The sequence below is a fragment of the Triturus cristatus genome, chromosome 2_1 (genome assembly GCF_964204655.1).
Source record: "Triturus cristatus chromosome 2_1, aTriCri1.1, whole genome shotgun sequence".
NCBI classification, from domain to species: Eukaryota; Metazoa; Chordata; class Amphibia; order Caudata; family Salamandridae; genus Triturus; species Triturus cristatus.
Genome location: NC_140581.1, coordinates 424,834,913 through 424,852,090, shown reverse-complemented (window position 1 = coordinate 424,852,090; position 17,178 = coordinate 424,834,913). Strand labels below are relative to the sequence as shown.

Sequence of the window (17,178 nt, the reverse complement as noted above, 5' to 3'; positions counted from 1 at the left end):
CACTTATGGAAATGCTAGATAAATGTATCAAAGTCATTGCCTACTTCATATTAAAAATCTGATTTAATGATGAAATCCAATGTTTTTGTAATTGAAATAAAAAAATACCTTTCTAGAAAAAGTACTTTAGAGTGCCTGAGCCAGAACTGGCGTGAAATTAGCTCTACCACATCTCACACTTTCAGGGCTAGAAAACACATCCTTGGCTGGGAGAGTTAACGACTCTGGCTTGGAGGCCAATAGCCACCCTCTGAGCCCAATAAGAGCAAATGGGAAGTAAATGCTGACCGCTTACCAGGGTTTAGCCAACTAGGAATGGACAGCAACAGTTAGTTGAATGAACAGCAGCTATAGCAATAACTGTTGACTTCGAAATGCCAAGGAGGGCTTCTCCTATTCATTCCCAGGACCCTCATGGACAGTCAAACTCCAGTCACAGTTGGGAACCAGAGACTCCTGGGTAATTTTACAGTAAGGCAAAGACAAAGTGCTGCACAGGGAGGTGGAGGTACTGCGTGAAAATGGTTAGGATTGGGTGGAAGAATTTCTCTAATCACTGACTACTGCATAGGACAAAGTTGGTGCCTCAACCACCACCACCTCAGAACATTCCTGCGCCTGGGAAGACTACACCTGAAGAAGAAAGCCCTGCGGGAAGACTCTACATACTGGAATAAGAGTTTTATCAAGTTGGTATGGTGACCCTCTCCCAAACAGAATTCCGTTCCCAACAGCTACTTGCATAAATCTACGTAAAAGTGTGCTCCAAATACAATCCTACATTGTTGAAAGTCAGCTTGTGAAATTGAAACCATGACATTTCAATTGACTTTTTTAAACTCAAAAATATACTCGATTTCGTTTGCACTTTTAAGAATCGAAGTGAAAGACCACATTTCTCCTAAAAACTTATAATTGGAAACAAAACAGTGCTCAAGAGGCTGTGAAAAAATTAAACGTATTTGTGAAGTTCAATTTTCTTTGCATCCAACAACATTTATTTGAGATTCTTATCTGACCAGCAGAGAAAATAAGTTATCAACACACAGCGCAGACAGTGCTCTCCGCAGAGGGTGCCGGGTCTAAAATTTGAAGTTGCTTCCTGCCAAAAGTCCTGTTGAGCAGAGGAGGAGAGCGGTGCCAGCAGGCCCGGAGCTCAGCGCGCGCACTGCTCGCCTCAAGGAAACTATCAGAGGGACTTGTGTAAACTTTTCAACCAAGCTTCTTACGATCATCCATAAGACAAATAAATCACAAATATAGAAGCGTTTGCTATGAAGGAGCACACTTACTGTAAACGTGCTCCGAGGAGCAGTCCAGTAAAAAGGCCGGCACCCAAATATGGCAATGTTCATGCGCCACGCTTTGCGCGCGCGCTCGAGAGCCTGCAGCGACCTTGACTGTCCCCGTGCCCGGCGCAAAGAGCATCTTTGGCGGCAAATGAGTCCGCACGTGCCGACCACAGCTGTGCGTCGCATCTGAGGCGAGGCTGCTCAGTTTAGCACCTTCAGGTTTAGACACTTCCCATGCCACAGCGTGTGATGTCAGTGGGAATGTGTTGTTCTCGTCACATGAGTTGGAATCGCTTACATGTATGCGGGTCATCTTCCAAACTTTTTTCCATGCCTGCAAGGCCCTTTCCCTGCACCTCCCTGACACTCCCTTCTTTAAATAGGTTAAGTCAATGGCGTTCGCTTCTTTCCAAGTATGAGGTTATTTAAAGTTGGATATGTTGTGGGCCAAAATACCAGCGTAAATAAATTCCTGCAGAAACGGTATAAATAGAGAAAAGAGATGGGAATAGTAAATAATTGACAATCACGAGTCATAAATAAACTCATGCAGCCACAAAAATGACAATTTCAAAGGATACGACTTTTTATATTAAAATGTCTGTTGGGGAAAAATGTTTGATTACCTTGAATTTGCTTTACAATAAATAAAATGGCTCGTACGGTGGGTTCAACATCCACCGGTACAAGGACACAACATCGGTATCCATCCTTGGCTGGTCTGCTGCTGAAAATATAAATGAGGTCAGATCATGGAAACTCTCCCCGCGTCTAGGCCTGTCGCTGAGACCGCGCAGGGATCAGACATCTAATGAGGCAAACATAGCCGGTGACACCAACAAAACCTGATCTGGGTGACGTTCACGGGAGCCAATGGAATTGTAGCGCAGAGAACTCCCATCCACTGTGCAATAACAAAACGAAATCCACTGAAATGGTGTGATGACACTGAACGTCGAGGGATGTGGAGGGAAATGTCACTGGTGTGAGCCAGGGGCCAGGGCTTACCCGCAGACTAACAGGACAGCCATTAGGGCAAACATATACGATGGTAGGAGAGTTTATGGCTTCCATGCCCAACTTTTTTTATTACCATCCCAAAAAGTCAAGTGAGAGTTTGAGTGAAAGAAAAAAAGATGTGGATGCTGAACCTGAGCCGCATGCTCGGAAATAAATGCTTCCCAGTGCCATCAACAATGGGAGCCTTCAGTAAAATATATCTTGGAACTTCTAAGTCGAGTTCAGTGTGCTTTCTAGAGATTGTTCTAATCTTTACTGTACTTCCTGCTTCTCCTTTGCAGAAGTTAAACGTTAAGGGGACGAAGAAAAGAACAAAGTTGCATTTAACCACTCACAATCAGTGCACAATAGCTGCACACTGCACACTTCCATTAGGAAAATAGATGAAAGACGCTCTCTCCGAAGCCACAGACATCCTTCTCTCTAAAGGGTGACGGGCACTGCTCACTGCAGCGCCCCCCACCATTCCATGCTAAGAATAACAAAGCCTGAACGGCAGCCAATCAGGAGCTCTGGAGGGATAATGCCAGCTATTAGCGAGCGATTATTAGCAATCAGTCATTCGCCGTTTCTTATGACAAGGCGCGCCTCTGCCACTTGTCTCTACAGCCACGCGGGTGCTTCAGAACTGAAGGTCAGTGCAAAGAGGGGCTGGGACTGAGCGCCCGTTATTAGCGGAATGAATGAGAACTGCAGGCACTCTCTGGCGATTCCAATCACAGGCTGCAGGAGAGCCCTCACCAGACAAATGCTGGCCGTGGCAGCGATGAACAGGCACCGAAGCCGGACGGTGGCCAGCCTGAGGAAGGACTCACCGTTCTTGCTGATGTCCAGCTCCCGGAGGTTGATGAGGTTGGCGATGGACGCGGGCAGCGCCGTCAGATCGTTGTCCGGCAGGCTCAGCTTGTGCAGACACTGGCAGTTAAAGAGTTGCTGTTGAAGAACACACAAGAGGCTGTTAGCACGCGCTTCTCTGCGCTGTCTTTATTCACGCACGCACGCACATGTATTACAACAGTATTTGTGAGCACACGAGGCAGGTACATGGCAATGTTCTTCAGTGTCAGTGCATATACTTACAATACGGGAAACGTTAAAACTACAGTTAATCTTGAGTTTTCGTTATGCCGCACAATTCCAGGGCCCCTGACTATAAATAACAAACAAGTGCAGCTCAGTGAACAAACTACTAACTGAATATACATTTTCTTCTGCACATTTAAGGTAACAAACTATGCTGTTACCACCGTCACATTTCCTTTATATACATCCTTTACTTTTCTATCGTCTTACAAGCGTCTATATTTCTTTTATTTCATCTATTGCACAACATTTGAATATTTCACCCTTTTATTAATCATTTTAGAAAAATCAAGCTGTATTAAAACATGTCTTTATCCTTAATGCATAAAGTCCTTGTATAATATTCATAGGCAAACCCCTTGTTTTGGTGTTGATTAATCATAACATAAGTAAGTCACCTATAGGAAAATGGAAAGGTAGACGACTCATTTAAAGGAAATATGACAACATGGCAGCGACATTGAACGCGTTACCTCTCCAGAACAATAATAATCTATTCTCAAGAAGAATTTGTTTATATCATGTACTAAGATCATGTTCCTACAGGGTTGACTGGCACCCCTATATACTACTGTAGGATTTAAAACACCCGGAAATTGACTTATGTGGCGATGGTGAAAATGCAGGTGACACCGCACTTCACAATGGCCTCTACAACTGATGTGCTAGGCCTTATTCACGTCAACAGGAGATTAAGGCCGAGTCTTTATTTGGGAAATTAAATACCAGCTTGACAGAAAAATGGGTTTAACAGTATTAACCAAAACCATAGCAATATACAGGAATTTTGGAGAAACAAAATCTGAATCTGTAGTTTCAAGCCACGTGTACTTTGGGTCTTGGGTCAAACGCTGGTTCGGGCAGTGAGTGTAAGGTGCAATGCCATTTACAATTAATGAATTGGGGTCCCCGTTTACACGCCTGTGCACTAGAGATGGCGAAGTCAAGCACTTAGAAACTGCAGCCCAATTTACCACAGTAAAAGACACACAAAGGCAATGTTCAGTCAAAGTAATACATTTTAAAAGATGCAGAAAGGCAAAATGCAGCACCAAAAATGTTACGCATCTGGAAAAAAAAGATGCTCAAGCCTTCTGGAGCTAAAGCACCAATACAAATACTTTAATAGAATTTTTATGCTAGTTGTTTTTTTCTATAACATGGCTCCGTGTGATCAAATACATATCAAAGGGGTCGAGGGTGCTTGGAGTCTTTTCAGCCACTCAATGTGCTCTCAGGTTTACTACGGTTTATTACCAGCCAATGGGAAAAAAAGCGGGCTACAAAAATACACAGTGTAAGGTTATGCATACCCACTGCCCTAGATGCCAAAGGCATGTTCTCTCAATAATTTGGAGTGGAGTAATGATTATGATACTTACCCTGTAAGCATCTGTTCATGGCATGTAGTGCTGTAGAATCGCATGCTTTGCATACTCCTGCCATCTAGTGTTGGCTCCGGATGAGTGCCAGTTGTTTTTCTCCAAAGAAATCTTTCAAGTCACAAGATGGAGTGACTCCTCCTCTTGGTGATAATGCGCATGGGCATCGACTCCATTGTTAGATTGTCTTCCCACAGGCGGGCGAGAGTGGAGTGTAAGTGTAGTGAAGAGATGTCCATGCATAGCAATAGAGGTCAAGGAAACTGCAACAGCAACAAGTGTTCAGAGGGGAGGGTGGGCGCATGTGAATCTACAACACTACATGCCACAAACAGATGTTTAAAGGGTAAGTAACATAAGCCATTCATGGCATGTGTAGCTGTAGATACATATGCTATGCATAGACTATAAAGCAGTACTCCCCAAACTGGTGGCAATCTCTGGGTGTTGCAGTTGTTTGAAAGAGTGTACATAGCACTGCCTGTCCTAGATTAGCTTTTTGGTGTGCTAGAACATCCACATAGTAATGCTTTGTGAAGGGGTGTGGTGTGAACCATGTAGCTGCTTTGCAAATGTCAGCTGATGGAATATTTTCCAGGAAGACCATAGTAGTCTCTAGTTTACAAGTTGAGTGAGCTCTAGGTGGTGTTGGTAAAGAAATGTTGGCTTTAATGCAACAAGTTTGAATGCATTTGTCTATCCATCTGGCGATTCCAGATTTGGATAGAGGCTTTCCTTTTTGTGGTGGTGAGAAGGCCATAATAAGGTGCTTTGTTTTCCTAAAAGCTTTTGTTCTGTAAATGTAGTACATGATGACTCTTTTGACATCTGATATATGTATAGCCTTTTCTGGAACAGAGTCTGGTGGTGGGGAAAAAACTGGCAACTCAATTGACTGGCTGAGATGAAAATGTTAGGCGACGTCCGGGAGGACATTTTGATTGGTGCGAAGGACCACCCTATCTCTGTGGAGTTGTAAGAATGGTTCTTCTAAGGTTAATGGCTGGAGCTCAGTAACATATCTAAGTGATGTAATGTCAATAAGACATGCTAGCTTCCATGACAGAAATTGGAGGAGGCAGTTATGTAAGGTTTGGATGGAGGTCCCATGAGTCTTGTGAGAACAATGTTAAGATTCCATGAGGGCGCAGGTAGAAGCCGAGGTGGAATCGCCCTTTTAAGCCTGAAGGGCTTAATAACAGGAACTTTGAATAATGAGAAGTGTTGTCTGTTTTGGAGATAGGCAGCTGTTGCTGCAAGGTGTAATCATATGGATGTGAAAGGGAGGCCAGAGAACTGTAAATGCAGCAAGTAACAGATTATGTTTTGTATAGTGGCATTGAGTGGATTGATGTGTTTATTGTGGCAGTAACAGACAAATCTTTTCCACTTGGCTGCGTAGCAGGCCCTTGTTGTGGGTTTACATTTTCTGTGAAAATGGCCATACATTCTGGTGGAAGATTGAGAATTACCACAGGAGCCATATCGCTAAGTTTAGTGATTTGAGAATTGGGTGCCTGATTTCTCCATGTTTCTGAGTGAGAAGGGCCAGCCTGTTGGGCAGGTTCTGGTACGGAACCACTGAGAGTTCTAGTAGCGTCGTGACTATGGCTGGCACGCCCATGTAGGGGCTACTAGTATGAGAGATGTTTGCCTGAGTTTCGGAACCTGAAAGGGAAGGAGAGGGGGGAAAGCGCAGGCAAATATCCCTGACTAATTCATTTATAGAGCATTGCACTTGGATAGTGCCTGTGGGAACCTGGAGGAAAAGTCTGAGCATTTCACGTTGTCCTTGGTTGCGAACAGATCTATTTGTGGAAATCCCCATTTGTGAAAGTAAGGGAGGAGTACTCCTGTTGTATTGGGATATGATAATCCTAGGTTTGTGTTTAGCATTTCCCACAGATAAGGGTGTTTTTGCTGATGTTGAAGGTGAGATTTTGTGGGATTGACAGTGACTCCCAGGTGGTGAAGGAGATCTTTGGTAGTTTGCGTGAATTGCTGGCATAGATGAGGAGTACGGTCTTTGATAAGACAGTCGTCGAGATAAGGGAAACCATGGATGTGTTGTCCGTGCTGATGTCTGCTACACCGGCTAAACACTTGATGAATACCCGTGGTACAGTAGTGATTCCGAAGGGTAGGACTTTGAATTGGTACTGTTTCCTGCTACCACAAACTTGAGGTATTTACAATGAGCTGGGTGTATTGGAATATGGAAATAGGCATCATTTAGATTGAGGGCTGTGAGAAAGTTGCCTTGTTGAAGGAGTGGGATCACATCTTGGAGTGTGACCATATGAAAGTGCTGACACGATGTAGTTGTTTAGGGGCCTTAGATCTAGAATAGGCTGTAGAGTTTCGTCCTTTTTGGGGATTAGAAAGTATAGGGAGTATACTCCTGATCCTTGATGGTAAAGAGGGACAGGTTCTATAGCTCTTTTGGGAAGAAGAGCTTGACCTTTCTCTTTGAGCAGTGTTTGATGTTCCGGTGATAACCTGTGGGTGCTAGGTAGTATAATGTGAGGTGTGGTAATGAGCTCCAGACAACAGCCATGTTGGATAATGTCCAACACCCACTGGTTCGATGTTATTGATTGCTATGAGGGTAGAAACTGTTGGAGACGCCCCCGACAGGTGTTTGTAGTTGGGGGGGAAGGTGAGGGAAGTCACTGTTTGTTTGCGGGTGAAGTCACTGTTTGTTTGCGGGTGTTCCCAGAGTAGGGAAGCACCTTTGCCTCTACCTTTAGTATTGTTGCCCATATTGGAGCCCCTGTAGTAACCTCTGGGAGAGAAATAAGGACTTTGGCCTCGTTGGTATGAGGTGGAGGCTGCTCGAGGTGTAGTTTTGGAGCCTCTACGATAGCTGGAGCAGTGAAAGGAGCCTAGAAGTGAAGGTGTCTGAATCAATCAATTAATCAGAATAAATAAAGCGCGCTAATCACCCGATAGGTTCAGGCCGAGCATCAAGATCCCTCCCTGCTTCATCTGGGCTCGAGTAATGTCTCCTCGTGGATGACCAGTCATGCCCTGAAGCTAAACGGCACTAAAACAGAGGTGCTTGTTCTGGGTAATAACCCTGAGCTTTGGGGAACAAAGCATTGGCCTGACACCGGGCCCATTGCCTGCCTCCGATTTAAAATCAAAAACCTGGGTTTCATTATTGATAAAAATCTTTCCCTCAAACCTCAGGTGTCCAGGGTCACGGCATCCTGCTTTGCTGTTCTTAAATGGTTAAAAAAATCCTCTGGCTAATTCCATCGGCATCTCAGAGAACGGGTTTGCAGGCTCTGGTGATATCCAGGCTGGACTATGGCAATGAGCTGTATTTGGGTGCAGATAAAGCCTCAGTACACCAATTGCAGTTTATTCAGAATGCAGCTGCGCGTCTCTTTTTCCATCCGCCTAGATGCGCCTCTGCGTCTCCTCTGCTCCACCAACTTCATTGGCTTAAAGTCAATAAGCGCATTGAGTTTAAGGCCCTAAGTTACATGTTTCGGGTCAGATGTGGCCTTGCTCCCTCCTATATTTAAAGATTGGTAACACCTTATGTGCCGGCTCGACAGTTGAGATCCTCCAGTCTCTGCACACTTTATAAACCTAAAAATAGTTAACAAATAGGTTATCCAGGTGCTTGCAGGCCCCGGAGGCTTATTCGAACAGCCAAGTCTTGAGGGCAATTCAGAATTCTGGAAGGGAAGTGATGGTCCAGAGGTACGTGGGGAGGCTGTTCCAGGTCTTTGCTGCGATGTGGGAGAAGGAGCGTCCTGAAGGGCTCCCATGGCTTTCCCCATTTCATGCCCTTTTTAATTTTTTCTAGGGCCTCATCAATCTGTGGCCCAAGGAGGGGCTCTTTATTGGACCTCTGATTTAAAGCCTGAAATACGTTGCGAAGCATGGCAGCGCAGTAGGATGGTTGTATTAGTTCCTCGTGCTGCTGTGTTGGCTGAATCTAGAGCACATCCGATAGAAGTGTTGGAGATAAGTCTCCCCTCTGTGAAACATTTCTGACCCCTTTCTCTGTGCTCATCCGGGAGATGTTGGAGGAGCTCCTCCATCTCTTTTCCATGGAACATGGTTGTACCTGGCCAGCAAACCCTGAATGCTGGTGATACGCCAGTGGTTTGCCGATTGGGCAGCAACTCTCTTTCCTGCTGCGTCGATGAGTTTGCTCTCATAGTCGGGAGGGTGTGCATCTCTGCTTGCTTGCGAGTTTGCTCTTTTACGAGCAATTATAACCACCAATGAGTCTGGTGGGGCCTGTTGTCTGATAAAAATATGGTCGGTGAGAGGAAGTTTATACTTTTTGTCGACCCTTGGTGTATTGATTCAGGCCCAGGCAGGGTCTTTGAAGATGTTGTCTGTGTGACACATCATCCCTTTCAACATAGGTAGGAATTGTGTACCCCTGGGTATTGTTGACAAGGTTTCAAAGAGCAAATCCTCCCCTACAGGTTCATTGTGTAATTCAATCTCATAGAACGCAATGGCCCTGCGTAAGAATTCCTGGTATATGGTAGAATCATCCGGAGGTGAGGGTTGAGCTGGGTGCAAATTAGGGTCCGTGTCCCCTGGAGGGTCTATGTCATATGCATTCCAGGGGTCATTTTGTGGTGATGTACCAAGTGTGCCATCCCCCATATCTTGCCCACCTGTGCCAACGGGGGATCCTTGAGGTGATATGTCTTGGGGCTCCTCAACAGACTGTGGTGGAGATGATGAGTCAGCTGGTGGGGAGGGTGATGAAAGTGGCACAGGGCTGGTAGCATGGTCTATCTTTTTATCTTTGGTGGGTTAGGCGGGTCAATAGCCTCTTCAAAAGACAACTGTCTTTTTGATGGTGGTGTCGGAGCCGGAGCCTTTGCGTGTATGAGTCCATTTTGTGGTTGTTTCTGGATTTGCCTCTGTTTGGCGTCCAACTTCTCCTGAAGTTTGTGGAGAATGGGTTCAACTGGAGCCTCAACAGTTTTTTAGGATTGAAGCTTTCGGTTTGGCACCGTGTTTGTGTTTCGGCGCCCAAGTTCTGCTCAGAGCCAAAGCATAAGACGTGAAAGATCGGCTTGGTACCGGTGGACGAATGGGTGCCGATGCGCAACACTTTGGCTTCGGCTAGTGTTTCTTAGCCGAGCTAGAGGGCGGTGCTTCCGAGCCAGTCGTTCGGAGCCAACCACAGCCATGATGCATTGAGGTCCAAATACCTCTTTCTATAGGTGTTGGGTGTTTTTTATTGTGTTCCTGAGGGGCAGGGTGCACAATACTCACAGCTTCAACCTCAGTTGTGGTTTCTGTGATTTTGAAGTCCTGGTCCTGCTTTGATGGAGAATCCTTCCTTCTCCACCACGGAAGCCTGTGGGTGTGCTTCTCCGATGGCGTGGTGGCCGAAGAGGTGAGGAGTGTCGTTGGTGGCTTTCTGCTGCATTTTCGAGCTGGCGTGCTCATCGATCCCAGAGTCTTTTTGGAGCAGAAAGCTCAACATGCCTTGCAATCTGCTTCCATGTGTTCCAGTGACCAACACAGGTTACAGACCTGATGGCAGAAGGTCCATGGGTATTATGCGTTGCAGCGGGGCTAAAAACGTAAAGGCGTCCGTTCCATCAACAGGAGGGCCATCTGATGAGGACCTAGTGGAGAGTAATTTTGAAGGCCCCAAAGGACGAGGCCCTAGAGGGGCAGCAGTAAAAGCGCACAAATCCGATGGGCGATTGTCCCTTGATGCTCAGCATGGTAACGCGATCAAAAAAAATACCGGTGCGGGTTAGAGTGGATTGGAAACTGAAAAGAGATCTGTACTGTCAAGGCCAGGAGCGTCAGCACACACATTCGAACCGGATGACGGAAATAAAAGGAAATCAATCTAACAATGGAGTTGTTGTCCACGAGTATTATCAACAAGAGGAGTCACCTCACAGGGCTGGTTCAAGTGATTCCCTTTTGACAGGTTTCAAATACCGGAGAAGAGTGGGGGGAAAAACTACATATTCTGGAAACCTTTTTGTTTGCGTTTTTGAGAGCCAATGGTGTGCTTGAGGAAGGCTACCCTTCTACTGCTGCACGCCTGCATGTTTATGATTTACCACTTTACCACTCGTTCTCAAAGACTCTCCTTGGTAAAAGATAGCTTCACAAAACATGTACACAGATGAGGGCAAAAAGACTTCCTCTGTTGAAAAGGCTTACTAAATACCAGCAAAGGAGCACATATCCTATTAGACAGCAGAGCCTTCCATTACACTCTGTGCAATGACACAGTGATAGGCTTCAATTACACATTGCGCTGACAAATCTAAGCCTCAATGAGTGATGTTGGGAGCTTGTGTTGACCAGCAGGGTGAGTGAGACAGACACGTTTGAATTCTGAAATCATGTGTTAGCCTTTCAACATTCAAATTTGGTAAATTAAGTACCTTTAAATAGGAGATTAACACCTGTTATTTAAGACCTTAATAAATCATACAGGTACAGTATGAAATGCATTACATTTATTGTTTACTTAAAGGAGAGGTAATTTAAGTTCCAGAAAGGAAGATTAAGCAGCTTTGATACATTAAGCAAAGAGATTGACCTTTCAGAGTTGGAGTCTCCTTTATAGCCCACTTACACTATTTTTGGGTCCTTGTTACTGATAAAAGTTGAGAAAAGAGGTCGCTTTCTTTTCTTTGTTAATACAGTACCTACGGAGTCCAAAACATGGGAAAGATCTGGAAACCTCTGGAAATATTTTCTGTGAAATCCTAGCCCGAAACGATCTCAGAACAACAAAGGCTGGCACGTTACTTTAAACAATAATCAGTTAAAAGTATTATGTAGCAGGTAAATATCTCGACTCCTCCAACATCCAAAACAGTAGCTTGGTGTTAAAAGCTTTTTCCCACACCTAGATCCAGAGGCATTGGTTCTATGTCCATTCATTCCACATTACAACCAGAATCCTTAAGACTTCGCCTCAGGCAAGCAGAAACCCAACAGGCAAGGAATGAGGCCTGGTCCCAGTAACGAAGCACGTTTAGGAAAACAATGACGTGAACCGCTCTCCAGTACTGAGGGGTCACAATAGTGGTTGCAGATTGACAGCAGGAGAGCTCTTTACTAATCCACTTGTGGTGGCGACTGTGTGTCACACAATACTCTCAACAAAGTCAGGAAATCATTTTAAATGCCTTCTCTAGTTGAGATATACCTCTGTATATTTCATTAAGTATGAATTTTTAATTTGATTTATTTCATGTCTTTATAAACTAGCCCTCTTTAGGAGAAAATAATGTCAGACTTACTTTTTTGTAAAATCATTTTTGTTGCAAATAGAGTACAGGATGAGAGGGAAATTCTTTTTTGTATATATTTCTATTCAGAGTGTTGTGGACCATAGCTGGGATAATATCTTTCTGGATGATGGTTTTGTACATGACGAGACAAGGAGAACATAGATAGATTTGATCACTTAATTTTTGACAGAATAACAAGACTGGTAACATCTTGAATAAATAATATTTTGAGAGTGCGAGTGATGCTTAAAACAAATAATAGTATCAATGCATGTTGTGTGATATGTTTTGATGTCCTTTATAGATTTTAATCTCTTATGTAATGAACTGGTATTATTTTGTGTAGAAAGTAATAAATATGATTTGTTTTACAATATCTTCCATGTCTAAAATACTTCATTTTGTCTAGTCTAAATTTAAACAAAATATGTGAAAACCTAAATATTCAGTATAGGGATTGAAATAGATAAGGTCCAGAAAACTGACAACAAAGAGAAACAAAGTTAAATAAATCCCTCAGAAAAATGTAGCTGTTGATATTCTTTGGTTAGGAGGCACTGACAATGCCCATCCAGCTGAACTGCGAGACTCCTGGGGCCATAGTACTGTTTAGAGTAGCTGCTTACAGGACTCCTACTAGTAGAGATATCTGTGCCAACATGTCCAGTGTTACCAGTCTAATGATGAGCAAAGTTGTTTTCCATACCTTTTTATTTATCAAATTTTCTGGCCCATAAGTTTGAATTGTTGCCTTCTAAATTTTCCTTTGGCAGTAAAGATACAGTTTGTGGTAAGCAGAAATGTCTTTGTGGCCGCAGCATGTACATGCACTCTCTAGGCAATACAGAGATCTGCAGAGGCGGGTTCGGTCAGTGTTTTGAGACTCGCTCCCACTGCTGCTTGTAAATTGTAAAACATTTTATGAATTGAGTGTATATGACCTTCAATAATTGCAAATATTTGAATTTGTTCTTGAATATATTTTAATTTACGTGTATTCGACTGCTTGCTCCCTTTTTAATTTGCACAAGGCACTTTAATTCATTGCACTGAAAAAGCTTCTTTTAAATTGCATCGCGATTTTTAAAAGGGAATTCATTGTGAAGGGAATTCAGGCGTGCTGAGGGTGGGGAACTCAGTAAGAAGTGACTAAGAAAAGAGGAGAGCTAACTGGACACAGAGCAGCACCATTTTGGGGCAGGGTGTGTTCTAGTGCTCAAAGCAACCTGAGGAGTCGTCCCCTCCTATATCTTTTGGCCTCAGCGCAGACGCGCACTTTATAGGCAATAGAGAGATCAGCAGACGCAAGTTCAGTCAGTGTTTTCCGACTAGCTCACACTGCTGCTTGTAATTTTTTTTTTTAAATAACTTGATATGAATTGAATGTATTTGACCTTCTTTAATTGCTGCTAGTTGAATCTGTTCTTGAATCTGACTTGCAGTGAAATATTTTAATTCAAGTGTATTCGACTACTCGCTCCCTTTTTAATTTGCACAAGCCACTTTAATTCATTGCACTGAAAAAGTTTCCTACAAATGGCGCTGTGATTTTCAAAACTGAATTCATTGTGACGGGAACTGAGGCGTGCAGAGGGAAGGGAACTCAGTAAGAACTGTGAAGTGACCAAAGAAAGAGGGGAGGTATGGGGACATGGAGCGGTGCCATTTTGGGCAGGACGTGCTCTAGTACCAGGGCCGGCTTTAGCGCTCGTGGCGCCCAGTGCGAGAATCATTTTTTGCACCCCCACACCCCATGATCGCCCCCTCGGTTCTATCAGTACCACCAGGCATAAGTGCCCCTCATCTTTCCAATCAAGTGATTGCTAAACAAGCGCCCCTCTCCCATGAGGTCTGCGCCCCCTCCACAGGTCAGCGCCCAGTGCGGCCGCACCAGTTGCACTGCCCTAAAGCCGGCCCTGTCTAGTACCCAAAGCAACCTGAGGGAGGAGTCTTGCCCTCTTACATCTTTATGCTCGCAGCAGGCACGCCTAAGGAAAGCCCGTCTGGTCGTGGTGGCTGGCGCCAGCCACTGTGCTGGTTTGGCAACAGAGGGCTATCCAAGACATACTTACATGGCATCTGAACTGAGCGGTGTGAAGGAGGGGGAAATGTCCAGCCCTTTCCATTCAGACTGTGTACATCCTATTTCCTGTGCTCATTGTAAACATAGGGTACACCCATTTACCTTGAAGTTTAAGAGCATGAAAGGTCGTACCAGGTACCTGGGTGGGGTGGGATTTAAGGCCGCCCTGATCAACCTATGCTTCCTACATAAACATGCCTTGCACATATACAACTTGCTAGAGGATGCTTTTTTTCATGCCTGAAACCTGGATGAACGAGGGCTCATGTCCAGATTTGCAACTTGCCATTCCCGATAGCTCTGTTTGTGTTCATGCACACGGGTGAGAAGGCCAACAATTGCAAGATGTTTAAGCTAGAGGAGATGAAGGGAGCAGAACCCCTCGGCTTTAGAATCTGTCCCGGAGCAAGGCATTCCGTTCCAGGTGTTATGGTCTACCGCCCCCAGGATAAGCAGAAGATTTCACAGCATCACTGGATCAGGCCTCAGCCCCTAAAAGTATTAGCTATGCAACATTCACCTTATTAGGCAATTTCAATATACACCTGGATAGGGCAGATGGTCCGCGGCCCATCCGCTTTTTGGAAACTTTTGCCTCACTTAAACTAGCACGATCTGATACGGACCCTACACATAGGGCAGAGCATGCCATTGATGGCATCTTGTCTAACACAACAGTACACTGGGAGAACTCTTGTCCAATGACCTGGTCAGACCACTTTCTACTCCAGTTTTTCTGGCCTTTGGTATGCCAGAAGGAAATTAGATCACTCCAACAGAAACGTGGGAATAGATGCTGGAACAAGGTTTCTGCTACGAGGAGAATTTTAACAAAGTCCAAACCAGCAATCTTGAACTTGGTCATAGAGGGGGATTTTGCTATTAGGACTGGACTCACAAAGATGAGCGAATCTGTGGCCCCTATGATGGCCACTAGTAAAGGAGCTTTGGTCAGTTCAGTCCGATGGTTCTCTCAGGAGTTAGTCCTGGAGGGAGCATCAAACAAAAAATTGGAAAGAGCGTGGTGTCGCCACTATCAGAAAACAGACAAAACCTGCTACAAAGTGACCCTCAAGGTTTCTCATAATATAAAAAGGGATTTTTGCTTTCTGGCCGAAACAAGTTGTTACACCTGTCTCATTCTGGCTTTAGAGCACGTCACAGCACTGAGACGACGCTACTGGAGGTCTATGAATCCAGTAAGACCAGGACTCAACATTGCTCTAGTGCCGTAGGACCAATCAGCAGCATTTGATACGGTGGACCAGGACATCTTGCTGCATAGGTTAGAACACCTGGGGTGAAGGGATGAACCTTGGGCTGGCTGCGCTCTATGTCACTATTCTCTATCTTTCAATGGCAAGTGCCCGGACACACTGCGTAGCCGAGCGCTATACAATATCCGTTCATTCGTTCATTCCGATGCCTGTGACAAATACCCGATTCATTCACCAAATGGAAAACCCTTGCATAGAACTAACAATGGTAACAGAAAAGCATTCCCCAAGAATGTATCTCAGCTGCACTGCAGTGAAAAGGCTGCTTCCTTGGTGTAAACATCTGGATGTTAAAGTCAATGGTGAAATGTAATAAACCATTACTCGAGCCAAATGTTATAGCCAATCTATAGCAATAGCAGAGAATAGCTTCATTAAAAACTACTTTTTAAGTAGAAGAAGCATGAGCGAAGCCAATAGGACTCAACCGACACTGGCGTTAACCAACTTTTTGGCTTTGCCAATGCCTTTTCCATACGCTATGCCACATTGGTAAAAAGATTAAAAAAAAGAATGTTGAAACAGCACAATGACATATATACACATGCATCACTATCATGTGCATATATCTATCACATCACTAAAGATTTAAAAAAAAAAACTTAATTTACCATTCCAAAATGGCTGGTGCCAAACAATATATGTGTGAAAGTGCATTAAAGTGAAACAAGTAGCACGGTACCAAAAAGAAGCTCCAGGACCCTCCGCCCCAAAATGATTATTTTTGTTTTTAAAGCTAAACATTGGTAAGCCGTATGTACTCAAACTCCAGCACACCGCATAGGTTTCTTCAAGCATTTACTGAGCGGGGATGCAGAGTCCAAGACCATCAACCGGACAGCAGGGCAGCCAGGTCGCAACTGATCTAGTTCACAAAGCATCACAGAAATGCTTCAGAAGAATCTACATTCCAATATGTGGAAACACACCTGCAAGCCACAACACACCACCCCAATAACAAAACGAGCAACCAATTTACAACAATAGATACTATAAACAAGAACAGGTCAAATTGGCAATACTATCAATACAAACATATACATCACAATTAATTCTCATCATAATCCTTTCATCACGTGGGCCTTCTATAATTTCTCTTTGCACGACTACTTCCCACACCAGAAAATGCAGCAGTTGTGAATGAAGATTTCCTATTTATATTACACAAGTCTCCAGAATCTGCTTTGACAATGCGTGACATGCTCCACACATCCCTAGTGTCTAAAAACACAACATTCCTCCATACTTCTTTTATTTTGAATGGTCCTGGAAACTTAGACCTCCCCTTCTTCACCAGACCCGGTTTCCTGACCAGTACCACATAACCCACCCTCCAATTGCTCCTTTTCACACAGTTCTTTCTGTCATATCTGGCTTTGCAGCCCCTCTGATGTTTCTCTTTTCTAGCTGCAACGTCTGCTTCATCCAACGCCCATTTCTCACGACCAGCTCTCAACCATACAGGATAAAGGTTAGAACAAGGAACCCTCCTTTTCTACATAAGGAAAAGAGACTTCAAAGTCATTGTGTTGGGGCACTGCAATGCGCCCACCACATCTTTCTCAAAACCTCCATGAGTGAAATCCCCATGTTCACAGCCCTCTGAGCACACAACTTGATAACTCAATAAATGCTCTGCAAGACCATTTGCTAGTATGGAAAAATAGCTATTCTCTTATGCTCTGATTCTCTGCTGCTCAATCCAATCCAAATTCCTTCATTTCCATTGAAACATACTGCACTCCATTGTCCGTAACTAGGTCTTTAGGAACGGCCTGG

General features: G+C 44.3%; 1 protein-coding gene across 2 annotated transcripts in view; it reads right to left on the bottom strand.

The window, feature by feature from the left end:
* Nucleotides 1-17,178, bottom strand: part of ERBIN (erbb2 interacting protein) — a 710,320-nt gene that overhangs the window by 342,061 nt on the left and 351,081 nt on the right. For both annotated transcript variants that reach the window (XM_085631853.1, XM_085631862.1), the window contains exon 5: nucleotides 3,128-3,245. In XM_085631853.1, the coding sequence (XP_085487979.1) occupies nucleotides 3,128-3,245 (118 nt within the window). The remainder of the gene's footprint in view (nucleotides 1-3,127; nucleotides 3,246-17,178) is intronic.